This window comes from Schistocerca cancellata, chromosome 8 (assembly GCF_023864275.1).
Source record: "Schistocerca cancellata isolate TAMUIC-IGC-003103 chromosome 8, iqSchCanc2.1, whole genome shotgun sequence".
In the NCBI taxonomy this organism is placed as follows: domain Eukaryota; kingdom Metazoa; phylum Arthropoda; class Insecta; order Orthoptera; family Acrididae; genus Schistocerca; species Schistocerca cancellata.
In genome coordinates this window covers 196,606,154-196,618,442 of record NC_064633.1, presented here as the reverse complement: position 1 = coordinate 196,618,442, position 12,289 = coordinate 196,606,154, and the positions used below count along the sequence as shown (strand labels likewise).

The 12,289-nt window shown below is 39.1% G+C and overlaps 1 protein-coding gene across 1 annotated transcript in view; it reads left to right on the top strand.

Moving 5' to 3' along the window:
• Window positions 1-5,139: 5,139 nt before the first annotated feature.
• LOC126095747 (uncharacterized) overlaps window positions 5,140-12,289 on the top strand; it is a 93,243-nt gene continuing 86,093 nt past the window's right edge. Inside the window, exon 1 of the mRNA XM_049910522.1 lies at window positions 5,140-5,271. Within this exon, the coding sequence (XP_049766479.1) occupies window positions 5,195-5,271 (77 nt within the window). The 5' untranslated portion in view covers window positions 5,140-5,194. The remainder of the gene's footprint in view (window positions 5,272-12,289) is intronic.

Here is a 12,289-nt window from a genome sequence, read left to right as displayed (position 1 = left end):
TCTTTGTGCTTTTCACATCCCATCCATTTTTTCCATAGCTGATATTTCCATTCCCAGCAATACTGCTTTATGGCCATATTATCCCCCGTTACCTTGCAATTTGAAGCAAATTTGTGGTACATGTGGACCGAATTTAACGAGAAAATGTTGTGCGTCTTTGGTGTAGTTTGTTCACTGTAAGTATTTTTATTGTTGAGAATGAATTATCTTGTAACTGTTATTGTAATCATCAGTCCGAAAACTCGATTGCTTCAGCTCTTCGCGCTAGTCTGCATGGGATAATACACTACTGGCCATTAAAATTGCTACACGACGATGATGATGTACTACAGACGCGAAATTTAACTGACAGGAAGAAGATGCTGTGATATACAAATTATTAGCTTTTCAGAGCATTCACACAAGGTTGGCGCCGGTGGCGACACATACAACGTGCTGACATGAGGAAAGTTTCCAACCGATTTCTTATACACAAACAGCAGTTGACTGGCGTTGCCTGGTGAAACGTTGTACTGATGCCTCGTGTAAGGAGGAGAAATGCGTACCATCACGTTTCCGACTTTGATAAAGGTCGGATTGTAGCCTATCGCGATTGCGGTTTATCGTATCGCGACATTGCTGCTCGCGTTCGTCGAGATCCAATGACGGTTAGCAGAATATGGAATCGGTGGGTTCAGGAGGGTAATACGGAACGCCGTGCTGGATCCCAACGGCCTCGTATCACTAGTAGTCAAGATGACAGGCACCTTATCCGCATGGCTTTAACGGATCGTGCAGCCACGTCACGATTCCTGAGTCAACAGATGGGGACGTTTGCAAGACAACAACCATCTGCATGAACAGTGCGACGACGTTTGCAGCAGCATGGATAATCAGTTCGGAGACCACGGCTGCGGTTACCCTTGACGCACATTGGAAGCATGTATTCGTCATCGCCATACTGGCGTGTCACCCGGCGTAATGGTATGGGGTGCCATTGGTTACACGTCTCGGTCACCTCTTGTTCGCATCGACGGCACTTTGAACAGTGGACGTTACATTTCAGATGTGTCACGACCCGTGGCTCCACCCTTCATTCGATCCCTGCGAAACCTTACATTTCAGCAGGATAATGCACGACCGCATGTTGCAGGTCCTGTACGGGCCTTTCGGCATACAGAAAATGTTCGACTGCTGCCCTAGCCGGCACATTCTCCAGATCTCTCACCAATTGAAAACGTCTGGTCAATGGTGGCCGAGCAACTGGCTCGTCACAATACGCCAGTCACTACTCCTGATGAACTGTGGTATCGTGTTGAAGCTGCTGGGGCAGCTGTACCTGTACACGCCATCCAAGCTCTGTTTGACTCAATGCCTAGGCGCATCAAGGCCGTTATTACGGCCAGAGGTGGTTGTTCTGGGTACTGATTTCTCAGGCTCTATGCACCCAAATTGTGTGAAAGTGTAATCACATGTCAGTTCCAGTATAATATATTTGTCCAATGAATACCCGTTTATCATCTGCATTTCTTCTTGGTGTAGCAATTTTAATGGCCAGTAGTGTGTTTTTATAGACGCTATATAAGTTAATGAACTGTGTCAAAATTCAGCAGCACTGGGTTAAATCGTCGATCGCGAGCGTGGCTTTCGTGTATTCGACTGCTGCCGGCACCACGCAACAAAGACGGCCGCTTCTGCGACTGCGACAGTTGGCCCTGGGAGATTGGACGGGTGGGGCGGTAATGAGGAAGTAATCGCTCAGCGCCCCGCCACGGTCGACCTGGTCGCCCTCACGAGGTGCGTGCGTTGTGCTTGTTCTGCTCTCCTGCTCCTTCGGACAGCTTCTTGACAGTACCCTCCATAACGAAGCTGGTTTGAGGTCTTGGAGGGCCTGTAGCACTCGTGGACTGTGGAATCCCCATTCAGAAATACAAACTAAGACAAAAAACAAAGACGCACCACAAAGGAATTGTCCAAATATGACGGAAATTGGTGGATGTAATGTACATGTACAGACAAGCAACTTATATCAGAAAAATTGGTTGATTTATTCCAGGGCTTCCCAACCTTTTCAGCTGGTGGACCTCTTCTTCAGTGCAAAATCCATGGCGGACCCCTAATCAGTCAAGAGCACAGTAACTTTAAATTTCAGAGCGAAACCCATGGGAACTGAAAGTTTCGTAATGCAAGTTCCAAGTTCACAATGACCCCCCCCCCCTCCCCGAAGTATCAATAGTCTTTGGTTTAGAGATGAATGAAAACAACTTGAAGGTCAAAAATCGACTTATGAAATAGGTAGTGCACTGACAAAGCAAGTTTAACATTTAATGATGCCTGGGGGTGCATACGTGCCAGCGAGCTCTGTGATTGGTCGACAAAGCTCGCTCCGCGCATGCGTAAAAGGTTTCAGTGCATCTACCGCCGTGAGCCGGCGCTCAAACGACCCCCGTATTGTTGCGAAACAGTCGATCAGAGAAGCCGCATTCTCCGGCACTAAACTGCTAAACTGTGTATGCGTTCTCACTTAGGAACCGCAAAGGCTGCTTGGGAATACGACCTGAAGTAAAAGTACACGTTTTTCACATGAAAACAAAAAAAACAAAAAAAAATTGTGATGAATTTGATTTTCACATTTTTATTCAATAATTTTACTCATTATTTTACACGATTTGGTGAAGGGTGGCCGCGGACCCCCTAGAAAGAGCCGGCGGATCCCTTTAGGGGTCCGCGAACCACACGTTGGGAAGCCTTGATTTATTCAGAAGACAGGCCGGCCTTTGTGGCCGAGCGGTTCTAGGCGCTTTAGTCTGGAACCGCGTTGTTCCTACGGTTGCAGGTTCGAATCCTGCCTCGGGCATGGATGTGTGTGATGTCCTTAGGTTAGTTAGGTTTAAGTAGTTCTAAGTCTAGGGAATGGAAAAACTGGTAGAAGCCGACCTCGGGGAAGATGAGTTTGGATTCCGTAGAAATATTGGAACACGTGAGGCAATACTGACCCTACGACTTATCTTAGAAGCTAGATTAAGGAAAGACAAACCTACGTTCTAGCCAACTCATTTATATAAACTAGGACTATTTAAAAGTATCCGGTAAAATTTCGGCAGACGCCCATGTCCACAAGCCATCTTTCGGTGTGTGACGGAGGGTGCGTTGAGTACGACTGTCGCTTCCGCCTCTGCCCATTCCAGTCGCGAATAATCCGCCGGAAGAACTATTTTTGGCATTCCTCCGTGTGAGCTCGAATCCATCTTATTTTACCTTCATGGTCTTGTCGTGAGATAGGAGGAAGCAATGTACTGATTGACTTTTGTAGGATCGTACACACTCAACCCTCCGTGACGCACAAAGCGTCGTTATGTTTGCCAGTGGAGTTTGATGAGGTCTCCGTGATTCTGTTGTGCCTACTACGTGAATCTATAACGAAACACGCCGCTCTTCTTTGAATTTTCTCTGTCTTCTCTATGATTCCTATCTGGCAGAGCTCCCAGACCCACGAGCAGTGATGAAGATACGGTCCAACGAGGTGTTTGTAAGCTACCTCTATCGTTAGTTAGATTTCCGCACGATTCTTGCAATGAATCTGTATTTAGAATTTGCTTTTCCTACCACTAATTCCTGCTATATGTCGTTGCAGATTTTACGTTTGTTAAGAGTTTCCAGAAATTTGTCATCTATTATGAGGCTTTTCTCTCTCTGTGACTTTCGTATGTGGAATGCAGTAATCCGTGAACAGCTTCACAGAGATTCTGACTTTATGCCGGATCACGTTAAAGGTATTTGCAATTTCTTTTAACCTAATCAAATAGGTTGACCAGAGCCTAACGAGACATGGCCAAAGTATTTTTGCATCTTCATTAATCACCGAGGTCCTGGAATTAAGTTCTTTTTCATGGTATTGCGTTATTATTGTGCCAGAATAACAAATTTATTTGGTACAAACTCAGTGATACATAAGATGTCAAAAATGGTTCAAATGGCTCTGAGCACTATGGGACTTAACATCTATGGTCATCAGTTCCCAAGAACTTAGAACTACTTAAACCTAAGTAACCTAAGGACAGCACACAACACCCAGTCATCACGAGGCAGAGAAAATCCCTGACCCCGCCGGGATTCGAACCCAGGAACCCAGGCGTGGGAAGCGAGAACACTACCGCACGACCACGAGCTGCGGACACAAGATGTCCCAGGAGAAATGGTCAATCTTTATCGATATGATAAAAAGGTCTAGTAAACATAAGTTCTAAAATGCATACCTGAAGAGCTATGAGCATTTATTCAGTAGGAGAGATCTGTTTCACAATAGTGAAGATAAATAAATGCTAATAACTGTTCAAGGTACTTGCTTTAGAACCTATGTTTCGTGGACTTTGTTTCTTGTTTCGTTTCATACTATCATCTCTCAAAATATGAAAAGGAAAGAGATTGATGTAGAAGTGATTTTTCTCAAACTATTGAGGATGAAATTTGTTAATTGCTCTTGAGGTATGCATTTGGAGCCCATGTTTAGTAGACTTTTTTGCTTCAAATGATCTTCCCTGTCGTATACCTGAATATTAACCATTCCTCCTGGGACATGCTGTATAGGTCTGACATGAAATTACAGAATGAAAATAGGCTGAACATGGGGATGTTTGTGCTGTTGTGTCCATTCAAATGGTGGGCTACCTGAAAGTTTATGCCAGTCTCTGTGGAAACTAGCTTCTATAGCTCCCCTTCAGGGGCCTGGTGTGAGGTTCACCAGAAAAGGATGCACCATATGCTCAGTATATGTATTTTCCCTCATTAATTGTCATTCCTTGTGCACACATATCTCTGCTAATACATTCCATTACTCAGTAGCTCTCCTGTTATTGCCTGCACTTTCTCTGTATCTTCTGTTGAAGTCTTCGTATATTCAGGTATATGGGGTATATTCTTAAGATTCTATTCATTTATAAGCCATGATAGAGAACTTCTCCCTGCCCCAGTTTATGCGCCCAAACAGTGGATCTGAATGATTATGTCCCATATTGATATCAGCTAGTTATGTAATACAGTCTAATTGTAAGATGTCAACATAGAAAAAATTAATGATTTTTGTGATAAGGATGCAAGTATATAGTGTCCTTCTGAAACTGATTTTCATATGTCACTATTGATCTTTTTTGTTGCAGTTGTCTACTGTGATTATGCAGCATCTGGCAGATCTTTGCAGTTCATTGAGGACTACATCATGCGAGAAGTCCTCCCCTGCTATGGAAACACACATACAACTACAAGTATAACCTCTCTTCAGACCACACTTTACAGGTAAACTAGCAGTATATATTTTAAAAGTTGTTCACATGTAATAGAAATCATAGGATTTTATTTTAACTGTGAAATGATCTGAAAGAAATAAGGTTAGAAATCAGATTGTTGAGACGATGGTGCATATTATTTTTACCTTAGATCCTGAAATTGTATATTTTGTTGGACTTAACAGTGGTGGGTAAGTATTTACTTGGCACCTTATGATGATATAGCTTGCTCAGCAATTTGAGAAAGTTCTGGTGTAAGAAGGTAACAAGCTACTGTGATTTCGTATTCATAGGAGTGAAAAAAATGAACAAGTATCATTGAAATAAAATATGAACATTACTCTGAGAACTCTTTCTGCTGAGCAGGGTTTATTCTGTGCTTTGCATAATATGTTGTAGCTGAAACACTTTTGTTCTGATACATGTCAGTGGCATGACAGAGTTAAAGATGAGGTGAATTTCTGTGATGTTGATAACTAGATTTTCTAATGATTAGACTGCTGTGTACATTAGACAAAATGTCAACAGAAGGTTTTAGTGATCAGCTAATGACAGTGTTCAGTGAGAGCAGGAAACAGTATTGCATACATTTGAAGTGAATGGCAGACATCTGCCCAGTGACTAAAAATCTGTAGCAATGAGTCAAAGATATTAACTAATTGTTCCCAGCTTTCACATTCCCCCCCCCCCCCCCCCCACCTTCCCCACTTGACAGATTTGCTAATATTTGAATTGAAGGCTACCTAAGAAAGTTATAAAACCTTTTATTGATATAGCATGAAGAGCTACTATTGGTACTGTAGTTTACTTTTGATGCTGCTGGCTAATGGACCCTTTGATAACTTTCATTCTGAAAAATTACTTTTATTCAAAACATAGAATTTAAATTTCTAGTTAAGAAGTAATACATATCAATACATATTATAAAAATGGATGAGTATATATTTGTATGTATGTCCCACATCTTCACCGCTGGACCGATTTAATCCAAACCTGGTACACATATCACTTACTGTTAGGAAAGAATTGCTGTTGAAGAACCACTTACCTATCACAGGGGTGGCAGATGGGGGTGAAAAAGCAGTGTAGTTCATGACACGTGAATATCCATACACTAATCATCCAGTATTTGAGAATGACAGCATATAGAATGACTTGCAACAAACTTTACAAATAATTTCAAACCTTTACAAAACTTATTTCCCTGACAGTCCTCACAAAATGATGAAAGGAAAAAGTTCATCACTTACTACATTTTCACTGTTCGTGCTGATACACTACATGAACTTCCCCAGGAAATTACCCCATATTTGTCTAATTTGTAGATAAGCAAGTCATTTTCATAGAGTCAAATGCTTTTGTGAGATCACAGAAAATACCTGCAACTTTACTCCTCTGATTCAATGATTTGTCTCTCTTTTCAATAAAGTTATTCACTGCATACAGAGTGTTTTTTCCTGATTGAAATCCAAAGTGGTTGCATATAATAATATCATTTTTTACAATAAAAATTTTTATCTGGTTTGCAGATACTTTCTCTTAACACTTTTGACAGGACTGGAGGAATAGAAATAGGCCGATAGTTTCCCATGTCTTCCCTCGATTATTTCTTGAACAGAGATCTGACTTTGGCATACTTCAAAACATTGGGGAAACATCCCTTTTCAAAAGACTGGTTGAATATTTTGTTTAGTTTAGGTACTATTATGTTACACACTGTTTTAATCACTTTAGTGGGTATCCCATCCCACACAGCAGAGTTTTTATTTTTTAATGATACAATAACATTTTCCACATCCTTTACTATTACTTTTTTTAAAATCCTTAAGAAACTCTGATTCTTGGTGGGTTCCAAAGGGATTTACTTTACTCTGATACTCTGCTACATCAGCATCTGACTTTGCCACATTTATGAAGAATTCATTTAAACACTCTGATATTTGACCCATGTTTACAATAAAGCTACCTTCTACTTTAATCCTAAATATTTCATTACTACTAACTCTAACACATAACTCTGATTTGACAACAGACCACACTGCTTTTGTTTTACTTTTATGTTGTACAATTAATTTCTTCTTTGCCATTTGTTTGGCTGCCTTCACAACTTTTTAAAATATAGCTTTACAATGACGAACATAATCAGTAAACTGTCTTTTTTTAATAATATTACAGTTAATTGTGATGTTCCTCTTGCTGGCACTAGAAATTTTTATACCCTGGGTTTACCATTTAAGTTTATTAGCCCTTTTGTTGCACGTGTTTATAAGTGGAATAATTCCATTAAATATTTCAAGGAAGTTACTGAAAAAAATTGTTTAAGTTACTATTACTCGAAATACAGCTGTTGAAAGCCATTCAACCTCTCTTAACTTATTTCTAAATGTAACTGAGTTTTTTTCATTGAATTTCTTTTTCATGTGGCTTTTGTTACAAGAAATTTCTTTCTTAATTTTTGGTAGTTCAATGAATAAAGCAGGGTGGTCAGAGATTAATTTGTTAGAATATTATCAATACATGTAGCTGACTGTGCATTTACTCTATTGGGTTGCATGAAGTTTATTTTGAAGCCAAAGTTTTTTTATTAAGTCAGTGAATTTGGACACATTATTGCTTTCAACTATGATATTAATATTGAAATTGGCAGCTGTTACTATCTTTTTTCTTTACTGAATTTTTCAACCGGGCATGATATCACCAGAAAAGCTTCAATTGTAGCTTTCTAGGCACTCCATCAATAGAAACTACTGTGGCACTGAGGTCCTTTAACTCAATACAGCAACTTTCAAATATACACTCTTCATTCAAATGATTAAAATCATTTCTTATTTCATATTTTATACCAGAATGAGTAAGTATGCAGGAGCTTCCATGCCATTTCTCTCGTCTAAAAAGCTGTTGGCAAATTCAAAATTTTCAATTTCATTAAGAATTTTGTCAGATGTAAGCCAGTGTTAAATTTGTAATTCATTCACTTTATGACTTTTGTTTGGAAATTCAGCACATAGAGCATTTACATTCAAGTGCATTATGTAGGGACATTCTTTAAAATACTTGTGTGCTAACTCAGACAGTACTTCATACTGAAGTACATGGCAGCCCATAGCATCACACAGACATGACAAACAACTTGTCTGTGGATCCATGTTCACTGGGATGTTATTGCTTCTGTTGTCATATATTTCTACTCATGTCAGTTGTCACTGTTAGTTATGATGCATCCTGTATAAAATGAGACCAGAGAAGCAGTCATCCATGGAATTTTGTGTTTTCAGAGGGGAGTTTTGTATCCAAATGAGCACAGAACTTTCGGTATCCAAAGTGTTACGTCATGATCTAGTGCATTCATTCTGAGAAATACAGGGAAAATATGAAATACCTGTACCAGCATATGCAACACATTAAAAGAGGGCAGCATATGTCTTGAAATAAAAACTCTCATGCTTTTATCAGCATATTAAAATAAAATAGGATCAATGTGTGTGGCCTAAGGAACAGAACAGTATTGTCAAAAGACATACTGTTAAGTATCTAAAGTAATTTTTGCATTTTTTTTACATCCAAATGGGGAAAATTAACTGATCATCAGTGAAGTAAAATAAAATGTTTATTTCAAACTGGCTTTATGCAAGAAAACAATGTCTTTCAAGAGATCAAGGTTTACACCTAGAGACCCTCACCAGATGAGCAAACATTGCTAACTGTAGTCAGTACAGCATAAATTTTGTTAAATGATGCACCCAGAGAATCGGATAGGGTCAGTGCAAACTTTTGCTCACCAGGCTTCCTCTCACCATGCACTACATTGCTGCCTTCTTTTTGCAATGTTCTGCTGGTTGTTTGCTGTGATATCAGATGGAAAATTGAAATCTGATTGGGAGCTAAGACTTCCTATCATTCACTCTTATTCACCTTATTATTTCTGCACAATTGCTCATATCTTCTGCCGGAAATTTATTTTACAAAGTGCCACAGTTACTGCTGGAAGTTAAGAGTACAAATCCAACATCCAGTTCTTGAAATAAGTATGACGCTTCTCATAATCCACATATAGTATATAGTACTCTTGTTTACTATGACTATACATTACAAAGTTGCTTCCTTATGCAAAACATTATAAATTACCTCGAAGAAAACTGTCTATTGACACACAGTCAACATGGGTATAGAAAATATCGTTCTTGTGAAACACAACTAGCTCTTTATTCACATGAAGTGTTGAGTGCTATTGATAAGGGATTTCAGATTGATTCCATATTTCTGGATTTCTGGAAGGCTTTTGACACTGTACCACTCAAGTGGCTTGTAGTGAAATTGTGTGCTTATGGAATATCGTCTGTTATGTGACTGGATTTGTGATCTCCTGTCAGAGAGGTCACAGTTCGTAGTAATTGACGGAAAGTCATCGAGTAAAACAGAAGTGATTTCTAGTGTTCCCTAAGGTAGTGTTATAGGCCGATTGCTTTTCCTTATCTATATAAACGATTTTGGATACAATCTGAACAGCCGTCTTAGGTTGTTTGCAGATGACGCTGTCATTTATCGACTAATAAAGTCATCAAAAGATCAAAACAAATTGCAAAACGATTTAGAAAAGATGTCTGAATGGTGCAAAAATTGGCAGTTGACCCTAAATAACAAAAAGTGTTAGGTCATTCACATGAGTGCTAAAAGGAAAATCCATTAAACTTCGGCTACACGATAAATCAGTCTAATCTAAAAGCCGTAAATTCAACTAAAGTACCTTGGTATTACAATTACGAACAACTTAAATTGGAAGGAACATATAGAAAATGTTGTGGGGAGAGCTAACCAAAGACTCAGTTTTATTGGCAGGACACTTAGAAAATGTAACGGGTCTATTAAGGAGATTGCCTACACTACACTTGTCCGTCCTCTTTTAGAATACTGCTGTGCATTGTGAGATCCTTACCAGATAGGACTGATGGAGTACATCGAAAAAGTTCAAAGAATGGCAGCATGTTTTGTATTATCGCCAAATATGGGAGAGTGTGTCACAGAAATGATACAGGATTTGGGCTGAACATCATTAAAAGAAAGGCGTTTTTCGTTGCGATGGAATCTTCTTACAAAATTCCAATCACCAACTTTCTCCTCTGGATGCGAAAATATTTTGTTGACACCGACCTACATAGGGAGAAGCGATCACCATGATAAAATAAGGGAAATCAGAGCTCCTATGGAAAGATATAGATGTTCATTCTTTCCGCACACTGTACGAGATTGGAATAATAGAGAATTGTGAAGGTGGTTCCATGAACCCTCTGCCTGGCACTTAAATGTGATTTGCATACTATCCATGTAGATGTAGAACATCACACTTACACTATAAGCATATAAGCACTCAGTCCAAAAATAGTCTGCTGAATTTAACAGATTCCAGTGGAATAAGTATTAACAAGTTTTTTTTTGTCCCTGTGATGTCATAGACATTGTCAGAGCTGATCTTCCTCAATGGCTCACACCATATCTCTTGACTATACAGAATAAACTGCCCAGGCAACAGGTCCCGCAAATGTGATAAAATGCTCATCGTTGTCCCAGCTTGCAGATATGCTGTGTCCATCCATTTCATAATACATGCACATAAATGAAATGTACATCCAAGCATCATGTTTTCTAATTCATTAAGAAAATAAACTTCTTATAGTGGTAATCATCATTAATTGGTCCCCAGTTTCTCCCATACAGGCCCCAGAAAGTCGTTCTAACACCTTGCTAATGATGCTAAGTGAAGAAGGTAGCAACGGACTCAGTAATTGCCTTTGCCTTTGTAAACTCCACATTCAAATTAAACAATTTGGATGGAATAAATTACTCAAAACCCCCCATAGAAAATTCATATAAACCTGTTTGAATTATTTATCATCCCCAATAAAAAAGTATTCCTCTAGGAAGAGTATATGAGACTCTACAAAATTTACAGATCTATACTGTGATATTGCCCTATGTAGTTGTTACAGAGAACACAATTTACAGTTATGAGGCCAGTTTCCTCATTACACACTTTCAACATTCATAAAGAACCAGAAGGGTTACTTGATTTGAACTATTAACGAGCATTTATTGTTGGACATTCTGTAGTCAGTTACATATCTTTCCAAACCTGAAGACTAGCATATAAAACTTAGATACTTGCCTCTTTATTAGGTCATCTGTAAATTAGTGTATGGAACAGAATACACACACACACACACACACACACACACACACACACACACACACACACACACACACACACAATCTTACACACATATTCATACCTGGTTTTTAATGTGTCTTGTGTACTGCATTCATTTTATTCCTCCATACAGAATTCTGAATGCTCTCCTATTATATGTTTCAACAAATTCCCTCCCATGATACATTTCAACAAATGCCCTGCTCCAGGATGGCTCTAGACCAAGTACTATACCCTTCTCCAAGGTTAGGAATGTCATTTACTCTTAAATCTAAACCCCAGTTGTTAGACTGTGGGTCAAGAAGCTCAAGTGTCAAATTTTCTTGAGTACTAGGAGACCTATACTTCTTTTTAAGCTTCTACTTAAAATCAGTCCAGGATATAAATTCTTCAGCATGAGCAGTTTCACACTCCACCAGATCACCCTCTAAGTAATTTAATACAAAATAAATTCTCTTTGAGTCATCCCATCATTTGGGTAAAGATTTACTAAACATTCTTAAAAAATACATGTGGTGAACCTCTTCATCCAGCTTGAATTTAGGGAATTGTTTGGGTAGATTAGTTCCATTTTCCAGCTGCAGTTCCTCTATTAGCTCAGTTGACATCCCTTATTTCCTCCTCTATTAGCTCAGTTGACATCCCTTATTTCCACTAAGCTTTCTTTTATTTAATTCCTCCTCAGTCTTAGTCAATTCGTCCCAAATTTTCTGTAGGTCACTCTCCATCCTATCTGTTTCTGCATTAGAATGAGGTGTACCTACAGATGATTCAACCCTTTCTCACACTTTATCATTGACTATGTCCACTACACATTCCTCCAAAC